This window comes from Gossypium hirsutum, chromosome D08 (assembly GCF_007990345.1).
Source record: "Gossypium hirsutum isolate 1008001.06 chromosome D08, Gossypium_hirsutum_v2.1, whole genome shotgun sequence".
Classification (NCBI taxonomy): Eukaryota; Viridiplantae; Streptophyta; class Magnoliopsida; order Malvales; family Malvaceae; genus Gossypium; species Gossypium hirsutum.
The window spans coordinates 38,419,331-38,436,995 of NC_053444.1; the positions used below are offsets into that span (position 1 = coordinate 38,419,331).

Genomic DNA, 17,665 nt, shown 5'->3' on the forward strand with positions numbered 1-17,665 from the left:
AGCCCACCCATCCCCATAGGCCTTTTCTCCATTGACTTATCCAAAGAATCTTTGGGATTTCGGCCCAAACTTTCCACTCCGAAATTGCCCAAGTTATCACTCATAATGGGCCCCCTAGATGAGCCTAACCCTATATTATTACCATGGTCTGCATCAACTAAATAAACCCTATCTCCTTTTTTATTAACCCTAGGTTTAAAATTCCTTAAGTTAGCAGCCACCACAACATTTGATTTTTCCCCTAAAATTCCTTTAGCAGACAACACCGAATCTTCACTTGATTCCTTCTCCTCCATCAACGCCGAAAATTTGGACCCTAATAGGTTTTTAGTTTGTTTCACCAAAACCTCCGCCAAAGGATCCTGCTTCCCTCGCCATGATGATTTTTTTCTACCAACATCCACGGCCCAAACTCCAGTCCCTTCTCTCTACTGCCTGAACCAGTTGTTTCAACATCCATGCTACCCCTGGGAGGAAAAGCCACCACGTTCGATGGGTCATCATAAGATTTATCAGCCATGTCTGAAAAAACTGTAGGGTTTTTTCCGTCACAACTGATGGGCACGTCTCTTTAACGTGCCTGTACTTACGACAGGCGAAACACACTGTTGGAAGAGCCTCATATTCTACACGTTGGACAGCATCGTCAACAATAATCTGAGAAATCAATGGCTTTTCTAGATTAAGGTAAACAGCTAATCGAGCAAACCGGCCTCTAGTCTGATTATCGGTTTGGACATCAAGTTTGACCACCTTCCCGATGAGACCCCCAATGGCTTCAATTATTTTTTGTTTATAGAGGTATCTCAGGAGACTCGACAATCGAATCCAGGCCAGTACCACACTAGGGTAAGGTTGCGAAGGACTAAAGTGTTTAGTCCAGGGTTGAGTAGTCAGATACTGTCCATAAACGATCCAAGGGCCCTGAGTCAAAACTCTGTTATAATCATTGGAAGCTTGAAATTTAACCAAAAAATAACCTTTAGAAATGTCCATTAAATGAATATGATTCACAAGTTTCCAAAGAAAAAGAATACGATTATGGAGGGCGTTGTAACCAATGTTACGCCCTAGAAGTTTGACGATGACCGTCAATTCCATTTCTCTAAAAAGAATGTCCTTAATACGATCCGAGAAAGTGATAGCATGAACACCGTCAATGATGGTCATATTCACGTCTCCTTCTAGAAACTCAAAATCTTTATCACTCTCCGCAGAAGGCACAAAACGATCCAAGTCGGAAACTATAGCATGTCCCCCCAAGAGTTTGCCTTTCCACGACATAGTTGGTTGTGGATCGGGATCCACAGCCATAGTAGTATCTCCTTCGACAGAGTTGTCTTTAAACCTCACTTTTTTAGTATTTCGATCACTGTCAGGATGAGGATCACCATCCCCATCGTTGCTAGAAATTTGCTGAGTAGGGAGCATTTTTTGAGGTTTTTAAAAAATTATATTTTGTTTTTTTATTTAAAAAATGAATAAATTAATTGAAGAAACATAACTTTAATACAATATTTGCCAAAAAAATTATTGTTCTCAAAATATTTTATGCTCTCTATTTATTTTTCTTTATTTCCTTTAAATACTACTTAAAAATGTTAAAAACTATTTTTTCTTTATTTCCTTTAAATATTAATTAAAAGTGTTAAAAACTAATCCATCTATTTATAGTGTTAAATTTACCTTTAATGGTATATAAATAAAACCCTAATTAAATGTAATTTATCACTAGTAAGAAAAATCCAGTTAAGCAGTCCTTGCTATAAGAGTTGTCAAACAGATTTATTTAATTAATTTTTGTTGGATGTTATGATAGAATTAAAAAATTCATATATCATTATGATTTTATTTAAAAGTTATTTTTAAATGTTAATTTAATAATATAATGAATAATAAAAATTTTATTTAAATTCATGCCTTTATATATATTAACTTCTAATGGTATATGCATTACACATGATTTTATATATTTTTTAATTTATTAAATAATATATTTTTATAATTAAATGAAAATTAGTTTAATTTATACTAAAAGTCATTTAGTTTTGAAAAAAATTAATTGAACAAATAAAATGACATTTTAAAAATAACGAAAATAAAAAATTGAATTAATACATAAAACTATTAAAAATATACAAAATTTGAACTATATAATAAAAATACAAAAGATGTTTTCACTAAATTAATGATCACATCTAATAATAACGATTAAAAAAATATCACATTTAATAATAACAATAAAAAAATAATTGTTGAAATTTGAATTTCTTTTAAAAACAAATCTACAAAAGTGTCTTTCATTTGCACCAAACAAATACTAGATAAATACAAAAATGGATTTAATATTGCTTACTTCGCATAGTTAAATGACTTACAAAGAGATTTAAAAAATAATATTATAATTTTATATTATCTCATCATCAATTAAAATCATATTCTATCTCTTTCTAGTGACATTGTTGTTTGAATATGATTCAGTATTTACCTCTTTGAAGAACCATTACTTTAATGCTCTATTTTTTTTATATGATTCTAACTACTGAATGTTATTTATAAATCTAAAGTTAAATTTTAATTGATATGTAACTCTAATACTAATTAAGTGATAATTAAGATGTTTAGAGTTCTATTTAATTAATATATCTATTTTTACATAAATAAAATTAACACAATTTTTTAAAAAATAAAGAATCATTTTTTATAATAATGTTATAATTAAATTATATTTATTTTTAACTAATAGTTGTAAATTTAATTATAATTATAATTAACACAAGTTTTTCTTATATTTTATGCTTAGAGTTCTATTCAAGTAATAGTTCTATTTTGTGTTGGAATACTCCTCACTAAAGCAAATGCTAGATTATATAGGTCACATTGTTTAGCATAAAATTCACCAATGGTTTCAGTGCTTCATTCTCAAGGCCTCAAATTTGGTGGTCAACATTTGCATCTTGGGTTGCTTAATTCTGTTAGTTCCTTCATGAACAGTTTGAAGAATATCCCAAGCTTCTTTCGTCATAGTGCACTTTGAAATCTTCTTGAACTCCTGTAGATCAATACCACAAAATATGACATACATGGCTTTACTATTTGCATTGGCCACACATTCTTCTTTAGTTGTCTATTCCAGTTCAGATTTTGGAACTCTCTAGCTTCAGAATCCACGTTGGGGCTTGCTAACCAGTAAGTACAGAGCGTCAGACACTTTCATCAATTGACTTAATGTAAGCCTTCATCCTTGCCTTTCACTAGGGATATTTTCCACTTTCCAACATAGGGGGATGAGAAGTCGGAGATCTTTCCTTTGCTAGCAACTAAAAACATCAGGAATCGCCAATTACATTAAGTGTCTCGCTCGAATGGAAATGCTTGGTTGTAATGGCCATTACTGCTGCCATTGCAAAAATTGAGTAAACAATTAACACAAATGATTGTTTACGCAGTTCAATTTCCCTATATCTATGAATCCTAGCTCAGAGTAATTTCATATCTTCAATCCACAATACAATAAGTGAAGCACATTCTATCACTCTCATAGTATATAAATCTCACTTTTTTTTTACCTAAAACCTAGAACGCTTACCTTTAAATTCTTACCTTGAACAATAAAGTTCCTCAATGAACAATAAAGTGTTCTTTATGCTCTCTTATAAAACCTATACAAGTCACTCAATATATAAGAGTTTTCAAGACTTTAACATACTAGTGATCGATTGCAATCTAAACCCTTAAAAAATAAGAGCTATGAAATAACAAAGGTAATATACTAATAAAGTCCAATATAAAGTGAACTAATGGAGATTCACTCTTCAATGACATCTTCAATATAATCTCGATCGATTTTCCATAATCGAAGGGATATAATTGATTGATCCAATCCAAACCAATCTTCAAGGATAATAGCTTTAACTTAATTGGTTTTTAAAGTCCAGCTTTCATACTTTCAACATAGTTCATAGCCCAAAGATTTTGTTTCAATAAATTGTCAACTCCAAATATGGCAAGTATGATAGACTATCGTAAGACCAGTGAAAGTGGCCACTTCCGAATAGCACATAGCAGGCCACTTCAAATTTGCCTCGACACTTAACCAACCATTTTGTAATAATAAGGGATAAATATCCAATTTATCCATGAACTTTGGTTCAATGTATAAATTTATATATGAACTTTAATTTGGTGCAAGTGTTACGGGGCTAGACCTTTCATCTCGCAATCCATGTTGTCTTAGGCTATAATGCGCTTAAGTCAGCCTAACTCTCAAAAAGTGAGAATTCTCAATAGAAATTCTCTTAAGGCATAAAAAATATAGCGGAAACAACTCAAATTTAAAAGAAAGCTTTAAAGAACAAAATAGCCACAGAAAAACAAAACGCCCCAAGTGTTTGAGTAAATGTTCTCAATATATTCTTTAACTCAAATAATAGGATACAATGGACTTTCACAAATGAGGAGGAGACCATCTATTTATAGTTAAGCTTGTTGGATCTGGTGCTATAAGTGTAGTATTTTCGTCTAAGTACACTTGTAATTTTTTGAACAAAATGGTTAATAAAACTATTCATGAATTACATCCATATGTTGTATATTGTCCCTACATGGTTTTTGCACGCAAAGCAAAATGGAAGCAAATGTTTTTCATTGGTTGTCTAATGTTTAACTAATACTAAGCGGTATTACGTGGTCAGATCGTAATAACCTAAACATGTCCTTAGTTTAATCGAAAATGAGCAAACCGATTGAAAGACTAATATGTCGCCTGTCAAGTCCAATTGGGGAGATGCCTTGTCTTGGCCATCGGAGTGGATGACTCCCAAAAGATAGAGATATAGATGTGATTGACTAGAGTGACAGTACATCAGACTGGACCCAAGTGTTTTTCATGTGTAGTAGAAAACTATTTTCAAACCGGGATTTTTTTCCAACGGAGCTCGTCCAAATCCAACAGTATAACTAGTTTTACATTAGCAGGCGAGATTGAAACATATCTACAATTAAGGGATTTAAATAATCCCCATTATTACAAAATCAAATCTTATCAAATTAAAAATCTTGTAAGATTATTTTCCCTATTTACCAAGGTACCCTAATTTTCTATAAGTGCTTCGCTGGGCTACCAAGGCTTCAAGTAGATGAACTTCGTCACTTTTTCTTCGAATCGAGCCAGTTCAGGTGGATCGAATGTGCCCTATTTAAAGATTGACCTCCATGGAACATTCTTTGGGCAATGGTTATGAGCTTTGAACCGCTACCCATGACATTTTCCCGCCCATTCTCGCAACGGGTAACACCTTATACTCAACCCGGTTTACCGAATCCGAATAAAAGATGTCATAATACTTACATACTTAACAAAATTTTACAATTTGCGAAAACCATATTGAATGTATCTTTTATTTATTTAAAATCCTTTCTAAGACAAAAGGGTTGAATGAAACATTTATCGTTCGTCCCGAACTTTCAAAGGTAGTATAAAGCCTTACAACATAAATATTTGATTAAATAGATATATTCGTAGCATGTATTACTGTTTTTTATTTGAAAATATGTTTCCAAAAGTGTCCCTCTGTATGCATAACATTGCTCTCGATCTGCAACTATGGTGCATCCCTAGCTTGGTCCCCTCAGGTGAATTGGTGCAAACCTACTAACCTGCATGACAAATATACACCTCTAAGTTCAATGGAACCTAATAAGTCTAACCAGTATTACCTTTATTAACGTTACTATTGAAATCCTTGACTTTAAGGTTCTGGATTTCCTTTCAAACCTTGGCAGATACTTTTCTGCTTCTTAGTCACTCAACCGGTGAATCACAGACCTGACATCATATTTTGAATCCCATTACACAACATTAAACGCTTTAAACATGTTTAGGAAGCTAAAGAATTCCCCACTTTCTGTATTCTTCCTTTCCTCTAAATAATTTGGGAAGGGGACGAGTATTTGACTCTGTTGGTTGGTTGGCTTCTTAGGAAGCTCAATCATTTGTGAATCTTTTTCCCTCTCGATTATCTCCTCTACCCATCTCCTGTTGGATCTGGTGCCCTAAATGTAGTATTTTCGTCTAAGTACACTTGTAATTTTTTCAATCAGATTGGTTAATAAAATTATTCATGAATTACATTAATACTTTGTATATTTTCCTCATATGGTTTTTGCACATAAAACAAAATAGAAGAAAATGTTGATCATTGGTTGTCAAAATGTTTAAATAATACTAAGCAGCATTACGTGGTCAGATCGCAGTATAGAAAGATAGCTTATATTCATAGACAAAACTAAATATGTCCTTAGTCTAATAAAAAATGAGCAAATTGATTGAAAGACTAACATGTCACCTATCAAGTCCAATTAGGGAGATGCCTTGTCTTGGGCATCGGAGAAAATGACTCCTAGAAGATAGAGATATAGATGTGACTGACTAGATTGTCAATATATTAAACACGACCCAATCAAATAGATCCTAAATCTGTTTATGGATTTATTCAATTGTGACGTTCATAGTGTGATATACCTAAATCTTGAGTGGATGGAGGACTATGTATATGTAACTCGTACACTTTGATGTAAGTAAAAGCCTAAGTTCAAATAGATAAGAAACTAAAAGCTGGTGCGTTGGGTGTACAACTTCTGTAGTACGTAGCATCATTCACAACCTCATAGCCCAAAACATGGGTAAATGATATCCTCTCATTGACATCACATGGTTGACGAAAAGTAAAGGTGGCCACGGGTCGTCTGTCTGTATGATGGATGACTTGATCACTATTTGATAGTGATCAAGTTTTCATGAAGGAAGAAGTAACGATTACCATGAGATAAAATATGACCGTATTGGGAGAATGAATATCATCCCAAAGAGATCAAAGATATCCTATCAGGGTAACACACTTATGACAAGGTCGTTGGACAAGCACTGAGTAATTGCTTTCATAATGGTATGTCGTTGAGGAGAGCTCAGTCACGACACTATACTGGAATGAATTTGTGACTAAATGAGTTTATAATTAATAGGGGAGAAGTCAGAACTTAATTATAAATCATTTGAGCATCAAATATATATGTCAAATCGGTCTCTCCACTAGCTCGATGAAACCAGTAATGAATTGCATGTTTGAATAGAAATGAACAGAAAAAGAGAAATGAGAAACACTCAAGAAAGATTATGGTTTTCTCCGAAATAGAGAAATGGAATCATTTGTAAATTAATGTAGGTTTCTAAAAATGGAAATAGAAATGAAAATGAAAACTTGAAATCTTATATAAGATTACTTAAAAAAGGATAGAATAAATAATTTATGTTTTTGGACTATATTGAAGCCCAAAAATGAAAATAAACCATTCGTCATAGGGAACATGTTGAGTTGTGATATATTGAACGAATTTTCTCAAAATTTTATTGGGGGTAAAATCGTCAAAATTTTACTGGAGTAAAATTTGGATGAGAAATTTATTTAATATGCAAATATTAATGTTTATTTTGGGAAATAGATAAACGGAATCGGGTTGAATCACATTACAGAGTACTGGGTCAAAAAGGCCAGAAAGTACTCGAAATTGGACCCGATGTTAGAGAGGCCCAAAACCCCTCATATAACATGAAAGGGGCGGCAACCCTAGTAGAAATACAAGGGTGAGTCATTCACCCCTCTCCTACTCTAAATAGGATGTTGTTTTTCTATTTAAAATAAACCTCTACAACTCTACAAGGGTTCTATATTCGCTTCCTATAAATAGATGGCACCGGCAGAGCTATTAATACAACTTTTGAGAGATTGTTATTCTCCTAAAAAATAGTGAGAATTTATTCTCAACTTTGAAACTTTTTTTTTCAGAACAAAAATTTTACCGGTTTCTATTAAAGAAGAGAGAGTTTTCGTTTTCACACAAAAAAAAAACTTTTTCTAGTTCTATGTTTTGGTTCAATTGGTTCAAGCCCACACTCGAAGCAGTTTATGGTATGAGAATAGCGGAGAAGATTGTTTGGTTGAAAGCCAAAAAACATCAAGGATCCACTTATCAAAAAACATACGTGCGTATTTGGTTAAAGTTTATTGCTATAAATATAACAAAGCTGGTCGATTTTCAAAATTTTAATTTTCTGCTGTGCAAGATATAACACCCTATACCCAGTTCGAATGTCTGACCTGAGCTATAAGGTATTACAACCATAAGCTTTAACATCATTCAAAAATTAATAGAAATAATCAAATAATTCATTTTCTATCATTTACGATGATATTCAATCAAACAAGAGTTAAATCGAGCTTATGGAACATTTAAAACAAACCAAAAATAATTCTGGATTAAAATGAAACTTTTACAAAATAATCCTATTTAACTATCAAGCTTAATAATCTACCATCAAAATTCAAAAATATCACAAATTCATCCATGATATATTTCTAAACATTTAACAATTTTACGAATTGGTCTTTGGGTTAGCTAAATTAAGCTGCAACGGTGTCAAAAACATAAAAATCATGAAAAGGGGGTTGAAAACAGATACCATGCACTTGATTAAATGTTGACCGAAACTAAGGGAGCTCAACAATGGTGTTTCTCTTTTAGTTTTCGGTGATGATGAAGCAATGAAGATGATAACATATTTTGTTATCTTTTGTTTTTACCATGATTAATAAATTACCATAACCTTAGTTATTTAATCAAATTTCACACAAAACCAATCACCTAACTGTCCACTATACATAAATTTGGTAGATTTACCATTATAAGCCCTTAATTCATGGTTTTATAACAATATAATATAATTTAACTTATAGTAATTAACTTTTGTGACTTATACGATTTAATCCTTTTAACTTAAATTAACTATCTAAAAAATAAAAAAATTGTAATCAAAATTTAATACAACATTGTAATAACTATATAAATATTAAATCAATAATAAAATAATGACCGATTACTCGAAATTGTGGTCCCAAAACCACTATTTTTGACACTACTGAAAATATATTGTTACACAAGAAAACTATTTTCAAACCGGATTTTTTCTTACAATCTATATAGCTGTCAACTTGTGCTATGTTTATGGTGTAAACTGAGACGGAGTCTCTCTTCATTTTGTTTGATTAATATTTGATAAGATGTGGCATTCTTGTAATTATTTACATGTTTAAGGGAATATATGTGTATGAATGTAATATTATATATATTTGTTATATAATTATTATTTTTTGCCAAGGTTGTGGTTCTTAGGAAATAGACCATGGACTATCATCTCCACATAAGATTATTTTTTATTTATAGAATTCTTGTGAGCTAGAAATGAACATAGGACATAAATGTAATTTTTCCAAAAAAGAGTCCATGATGAGGATAAGGTGGAGCAATGGCAGTCGAAGACATGCCTTATGATGAAAAACTATGTAATTTTTATGTTTCATTTATTTTCTAAGAAATAGAACTGTAATACCCAATTTTTAGCCCGGGGCCATGCAGATTAAACAAACAAAAAAAACCAAAAAAAAAACCAATAGCAGTCCATTTTTTAATGTTCAGATTACAAAACCTAAATCTAATTCAGCCCACTAGCCCAAATACCAAAACCCAACACTAGCCCAATGTCCAGCCAAGGCTGAAACCCTAGCAGTTTCTGCAACAACCTCAGCAGCGTCGCAGTAACCAGCCATTCCCCACGCGTGCTGCATCTCCGTGCACGTGCGCCTCTTCCACGACCTCTGTACCTGCGAAAAAGTGGATTTAAACAACACCAGCACAACAATAACAAAAAAGGTAGCAGATGAGAAGATTTTCATTTTCTGTAAATGGGGAATTCAGTGTAAAGGGTTACGAAAAACAGAGATGAAATAAAGAAAAAGAGAAAAGATTAAAGGTGAAATTGCACCTCCGTTTTTTTTTTTGTGGTTCTATTTATCTTTTGTTTTTATAAACAATAAATAAAAGGAGAAGATTTTCAAAGAAAAGGGGATTTTGAAAGGTTTTAAAACTTTTCTTTTCGATTTCTTATTCGATTCCTAGATTTTTTTTTGTTTTTTTAAAAAAATCATACCTGGTGTCGGCACAGTGTACCCTTCTCCGTCACGAGCGGAGAATAGGACATCAATTGAGGCCATGGGAAGGCCTTGGTCAGCAGCGGCGGCGTGGGATAATGAAACCCTAGCAAAGGGTTTCTCTGCTATTTAAAGATAAAGAGGAAGAAATGGGTTTTGAAGGAAAATTTTGGATTTTAAATCAGTCGCAAAACGACGCCATTTGTGGCCTCCTTCAGTGGCCTCAAAACGACGTCGTATAGGCTAGAACCCGGTGACCCGACCTGAGAAGCATTAGATCCTCGCGTTTTTCCTGTTAATGGGAAATTTGCGCATATGATCCCTCCGAATTTTCAATTAATTTAATTAATTTAATTTTTTTATTGATTCCTAAAATTTTATCTGGCTTCTGATTTGATCCTGGTGAAATGGCCCGCTTTCAAGGGCTGGGATAATTCCCCAGTCAGTCCCTTCGAATTTTTTGCGCCATTCAAATTGGGTCTTTATTTCATTTTATTTACTTTTTTCCCTCTAATTTTGTTTTAAGTTCATTTTAATCTTTTCTAGTTCAATGTTTACTATTTCTAATTTACTTAAATGTATATTATTTCATCACTTTTTTATATATATTTTTATTTTAAATCCAATTTAGCAAATAAGTTTAATTACTATTTTAAATTTATTTATTAACCCTTTTTTGATTTACCGTATATTATTATCTTAATGTCCATCTATTGTTTTATATATTTTTTATGTGATTTCAATATAATTTGTCTTTGTAAATTATATTAAACTATTTTTATCATACGTATATCTATATATTATTGATTTAACATTTTTCCCATATACATATATTTTCAATATATTTTACAATGTATATACGCACCTATATATTTATATTATTTTATATGTACATGTATATATATTTATTTTTTTCTTCCTAACGAATATTCTTTTATATTTATATAAACACGTATATATCTATTTTTTTTATTTTTTTTTCGAAAATGCTTAAATACCTACTTATATTTTACCACATATTTTATAATATATATATATATTTCTATTCTTTTCTTTATTTTCACAAATACATTATATATTTTGTTTATATAAATTTTTTATAATCCAAATTTTATATGAAATTCATGTGTATTATCTTAATGTATATGTTATGTATCTTTTATTCTTTATATTTTTTGCTTATTGTCTTCATTTGTTTATTGATTTATGTTTTCATTTATATTTTAAAAGAGCTTTTTTTTTATTATTTTGCTCATTTATTTGATATTCTTGCATTGTCATTGTTTATTTTTTATTTATATTAATTTCGTTTATTTACTATTTATATTATTTCTATACAATTGTTGTATTTGTTATGGCGACATTTATACATACATTCAATATAACATTACATATCTTTTTATTCGACTTTAAAAATAGAAATTTTCAAAATAGAGATAATACTCGTATTTAGGATTTTCAAGAAAATTGAGCCCTAACGTATTGGGTTCCAATTTTCTTCGTTAAATCTAACAATCGAGAATTACTCTTTAATCAAAAAATAAAATGAAAAGCTTGTTGTCGGGAATTCAATATGTTGTGTCCTAATGCATTGGATGTGACGTGATGATTTCTCGAGACAAATATTTAAAAAATTAATTAATAAAGAAATTGTTCAATAATTAGGATTTTGAGAAATTGTGCCCTAATGCATTGGGCTGCGATTTCTTCATAAATCTTAAACAATTGAATATTCTTTTAAATTTTATTACACGAGTCTTTTGGACAAGCTCATCTTGAAGAAATAAAATGCCGTGCCCTAACGCATTGGGTGTGACGTTTTCTTTTTCAAAATGAGAGAGTCTCAATAAATAACTTAATTTAGTTAAGGATCGTATTTTTCAACTCTCGATATTAAGACATTAATTAATCAATTTGGTACCAATTTTTGGGCGTTACGAGGGTGCTAATCCTTCCTCGAACGTAACTGACTCCCGAACATGTTTTTCTAAAAACTCGTAGACCAAAGTCGTTTTAGGTGATCCAATCACACCTTAATAAAAGATTGGTGGCGATTCCAAATTTTCATCGACAACTAATTTTTGTTTCCTAAAATAAAAATGGTGTCGATAGCTTGGCGACTCCGCTGGGGACCAAAATAAGAGAGTCAAACCACAAAGTTGATTAATTTTTGTCTTATGGTAGAAAAATAAATTTTAAAAATTCATAAGATCCTTTTGCATTCATCATTTTCTTGCTTAATCAATCTAAGTATTTTAGTTATTTTTGCATTATACATGAGTTGAATGATTTTACCCTCTAAGTGGGAGTGAGAAACTATTCCTTCGTGAGGTTTTCACCTCCGTATAGGATAGTGGATCGCTTTCGGGATACATCCGTACCTATGCCTCCGTGAGATCTACATCTCCGCATAGTCATAGGGAAATGTATTCCCCTGAACTGAACTTGGTCCGTATGAGCCTATAATGGGTGAGGATCGAGGAATCTGTTGGTTCGAGTACCCTTACCTTAGAGCCAAACTACATATAGTGAACCCTAGTTGCCCACCTTAGGAATAATTACACCAAACCCTGGTGGTTTTCTGAGTAGATGCTCAATTTGTTTCTTTCTTGCTTGCTTTTGTTTTGTACTAACATATTTCGTTTTGTTATGATTGCATTGCATTTTCATCATAGAAAAGAGGTGTTGATTCATGTTCAGTATCTAAATAGAGAGCTTGTCATAAGAAAACATATTTCTTGATAAAGTGGGAGATAATAGGGTTGCCCAAATATGGTCCAAGAAAACGTGATAAGAGAAGGATGATAGTTTAATGGAAGACTACACGACTATGGCTCTGTTGCCCAAGGATTCAAGATGACAAAGATTATTCGAGAGCCGCTGAAATTTCTTAAAGAGAAGCCAACGAGCATCACTAGGATGAGTGAGCAACGAGTTGCGGCCCAGATCGAGTAAAAAGGAGATAGAAGAGACGTCCTTTTTGAAGAGTTCGTGAGATTTATCTTAACGCTCGAATGAAGAAGAGGATCGAATGTCTCCGCCTATGAGGGCAAGGCCGTATAAATATCCATTTTATGTAAAGAGATTTATTTTCTAGAAAAGTTGATCTAATGAAATTGAATCAAAATCAACGCCTCTCTTCTTTTGCATTTATGCATTAGCTTTACATTGCATCATATACATTAAATCTCACAAAATGACCCTAAAATTTTGGCAATTATCCTAGAATATCAGTACGTGAGGAAAAACAAAGTAATGGACCAAAGATTGGAGAGAATAGAGCAGATGCAAATACAGATGCTAGAGCAATTGACCAAATTTCATCAAGATATGAAAGATCAGATGCTAGAATTCCAAAGCAATGTGATAAACCAGTTAACCCAGTTATTGGCTAGAGGGTTAGAAAGAGAGGAAAGCCCAGTGGTCCACTTTGGGAGGATAATAAAGACCATGTTTATCCCTCAGGTTTTACCCCGATAAGTGTCCAACCAGATATGCGTCCACAAGGGGCACCCCTTACTATCAAATCTCAACAACATCAAACCGATACCTTAACACCAATGAATCACCCAATAGGCTTAAGATCTAATCTGAGGAACAATTTGGCCAATCCTATTGCTCTTGACAATCTAGTAGAAACAAAACAGGCAAGGGTAGAGTACTCAGATACTATAAAGGCCCCAAAGAGGAAGGGGAATAAGGGGGATAATGCAGGCAGATATAACAAGGGCCACTTAAAACCAATTGATGTGGGCTGGCCAAAGACAGAAACCACCAGCCATTAGAGTCCTTTAAAGTGAGAATCTTACATGAAGGCAAATACAGAAAGGCCTCAGTTTACACATATACCGATGTCATATAGCAAGCTATATCAAAGCCTATTTAATGCGCATGTGGTGTCCCATTTCTACCAGAAACCAATGTTGCCTCCATTTCCTAAATGGTATAACGCAAATGTTCAGTGTGAATACCATGCAGGAATTGCGGGGCACTCGATAGAAAATTACACCGCATTCAAAAAGATAGTTGAAAGACTCCGTAATATAGGCATTGTCAAGTTCGATGAGGCCTCTAGTGCAGAAAATTCGCTACCCAGCCACACTGATAATGGGGAGAATGCAATGAATGAAGAAGTGTTGGGAAGCGTTTACATCAACACCGTATATGAAGACGCAATTGAAAAAGGACCTTATTAGATATTCACCCTTATAAACTTGAGAGTGCTCTAAATAATCGGATTGTAAAAGAAATTTCTGTAGCATCTAGAGCTTATTTAGGGTAATGTTCAAAACACACTTGTTGCTTTTAGCCTAGAGGCAATAAGAATTCTTTTATGAAATAGGCTCATGTCTGAACATCGTTATTCTAATAAAATACATATTTGCATTTATTTTTGAGCCAATATTTTTTATTCTTTTTGAATAATTATTCTTTCATTCTTTTGGATTTTCATCCACAATCATTCTTTTTATTCATTTTGTATAAATAATTATTCATAAATTCATATATTCATTTGTAAATTCTTTGGTATTTACTATAGGTCCCCAGATATCAATGACATGAGTAACACTACTACAGATTTCGAACCTCCTTTTGAGCGAGACAGGTGTTTAGAGGGATCTCATGAATTTGAAAATGACATAGATTGTAGCCTATTTCCAGACTTGTTGAGGATGGTAGAACAAGAGGATAGACAAAGCCTACCTCACAAAGAATCATTAGAAATTGCAAGCTGGTGAAGATTAGAATTGACCTGACTGTCAAGCCGAAGCAAGACCTTGTTGAGTTACTTCTAGAGTTCAAAGATGTCTTTGTATGATCATACTAGGATATGCCCAGGTCAAACGTTGATAATGAAATCTGCACAACAACACGATGTCAGAAATTCACAGTGTGAACGATGCAATGAAAATTCTTTGCCGGGCCAAGGCCTTTCTAGTTGACTCAGCATAGCTTTTCCCATTTGAAGTCGAGTTCCCATCTCTTCAAGTTTTGTTAGATTTTATCTTGATTGAAGAGGAAGATCCAAAGTTTTCTGTCGTAGTTTCACCCTAAGAGGCTCTATGAAAGAAATCCAATATCAAAGAAGATTCTTCGAAAGGGATAACAAGACTTGCCTAACCCTACGAGCTCAGATTCATAAAAAAAAGAGTTCAAAGCGAAAACCCGCAAAGGGCGCTTTGACCAAAGGTGGATTTGAGTTGAAAACCCGAAAAGGGCGACTCAAATTTTGAGCAAAAGGGGGCATGAACGTCATCATCAGCGAAGGTTTCTTATGTGCATTGCTTCATTAATTACTTCAGCAAATGGGTAAAAACTGCTTCATACGTCAATATCATCATATGCTGATATAGAATTTTAGAGAGGATTATATTGGATAATACGTTGAGCTTGAAAAATAGCACGAAGCTCGGGTCTGTAATCAATTCAAAATCAGACACCACAATTCGTCACTAAATTGCCTAGAGGTGAATATCAAGAAAATTGAAGGAAAATGGCTCAGACTTGCAATGACTGGCATGAAAAATTACCATTTTGCCCTCCTTACTTGTCGAACATCTATCAAGACATTCGCTAGGGTAACACCTTTCTCTTTAGTTTACGGAATTGAGGTAGTTTTACCTATTGAAATCCCTTCTCCCTGGGTATTAGTTGAGCTAGAGTGGATGAAGCAGAATGGATCCAACAGCGATGTGATCAGTTGAACCTAGGAAAATGGGTAAAAGTTATTTATCAGGGTTAGATGTACCAGAAATAAATGATACGAGCCCATAATAAACGGGGTCATCTCAGAGAATTCCACGAGAAGGCTGGATGTTGGAAAAGATCTTTCCTTTACAAAGGGATTTTAAACGAAAATGAATGTTAAATTGGGAAGGTCCTTATGTTATAAGGAAGACCTTTTCTGGAGGAGCACTGATTACCTAATCCTGTAAATTCAGATTCAGTCAAGAAACACTTCGCTTAAAGAAGGAGAAATGACCAAGGTGAAAACCCGCAAAGGGCACTTTGAGTCGTTAAAAAAATGATGGAGAAATGAAAATGAAAAATGGAGAGGCTAGTGTGAAAACCCGCAAAAGGGCACCATAGACAAAAGGGGATTTGAGTTGAAAACCTAAAAAGGGCGGCTCAAATATTGATCTGAATGGGGCATGACGTGATCAGAGCAGTTCAAATTTTGATCAGATTGGGGCATATGATACTTGAATCAACAGGAAAGGGTAGATGACATCTTGGGGCATCGACAAAGAACTGAAGATCTCTTAAACACATGTCAAACTCAGAATGGTCTTCAGAAAGTTTGTACAGAGAAGCTCAAAGCTGTGATATCTGGGGCACCCAATTTTCATATTATTTATATTGAATTTGTTGTTCTTGGAATACTTCATTCTTTTCCAAGATACACATTCTCAATCAATTTCTTTGTTATCATTCTTTACTATTTTTGATAATTTATTCCTTTTGAGTTATGCTCAGAACTAACTTTATTCTTATCCATTGTTATGACCTTTTTCCAAGCATGTTGCATTGGAATAATGATTAATGGACTAATAAAACTTTCACAAGGGAAGTTTTGCATATTACTCTAGAAGTTTTTAAATAATACAGGAACCTGAAACAGGACTATTGTTTAGAACGCACCATGTTTAAAGGTTGAAAATCTGAAAAGGAAGAGTCTAAATTAGGACTTTCTCTTTGGATTTTGTTGTCAAAAACATTGATTGAACAAAGTGACAAGATGTCGTATTGATGACAAAGCTTAAATAAGCAAGAGTTTCCTCGGAGAAGAAAGCCTTCATTTGTGCATGAGCCTTTGGTATGATACCCTGGGAATGGTGTAAGGGACCAGAGAGATTTAGATCATGTATCCTTGAATTGTGATAAGAGAGGATTGAGGAAAAGCCATATATTTCTACCATTAGGTTACAGTGGGAGAACGATGGTATAAATTTTTGTGCCCCAATGGATTGAACTTTGAGGTTTATAGTGGGGGCAACCTGACTAAATGTTTCTTCAGAAGAGCCAGCCAAGCAAGAAGATGTTGTAGCACGTCAGTGTTAAACCCTTAATAAGCTTCGAGCGATGACAGCTTAGGTGGGATCATTGTCGAAAAAAATAAATAAAAAATTATGCATTCATGCAAACACCATTCACACATGTCTAGTTAGGAGCATTTGATTCATTTTATGCCATCCTAATCATTAGGAATAATTAGGATCATTATACAGGTCATGTTCCCCAGAGAACAGATCAGTGCAAATTACAGATCTTATCTCCCTAAGCAGTAGTGGAGCGGCGAATCTTATCTTCCCAAGGTAGTAGGGAAGCAGATTGAAGCCAGTGAATCCTATATCCCTGGCCAGTAGTGGAATGGGTTGAAATTTGTAAGTTCTGTCTCCCTGGTCAGTAGTGGAATAGGTTGAAGATTGTGAATCCTATCTCCCTGGTTAGTAGTGGAATAGGTTGAAGATTGCAAATTTTACTTTCCTGACGTTATAGCGGAGTAGATTAAAGCTGAGGGCAGCGAATCTTATCTCTCGATCGTTAAGACTTGAAATAGCTGAAGTGGAGTGGATTAATGCTGTGGGCAGCGAATCTTATCTCTTTGGCATTATAGTGGA

General features: G+C 33.4%; 1 protein-coding gene across 1 annotated transcript; it reads right to left on the reverse strand.

The window, feature by feature from the left end:
- Positions 1-390: 390 nt before the first annotated feature.
- Positions 391-1,431, reverse strand: LOC107906619 (uncharacterized). Its single transcript, XM_016833666.2, has one exon. The coding sequence runs from the start codon at positions 1,429-1,431 to the stop codon at positions 391-393; it is 1,041 nt and encodes a 346-aa protein (XP_016689155.2).
- Between the last annotated feature and the right edge of the window lie 16,234 nt (positions 1,432-17,665).

Coding starts and splice junctions, on each gene's coding strand:
- LOC107906619 (XM_016833666.2), bottom strand. CDS start 1,431: ATGCTCCCTACTCAGCAAATTTCTAGCAACGATGGGGATGGTGATCCT.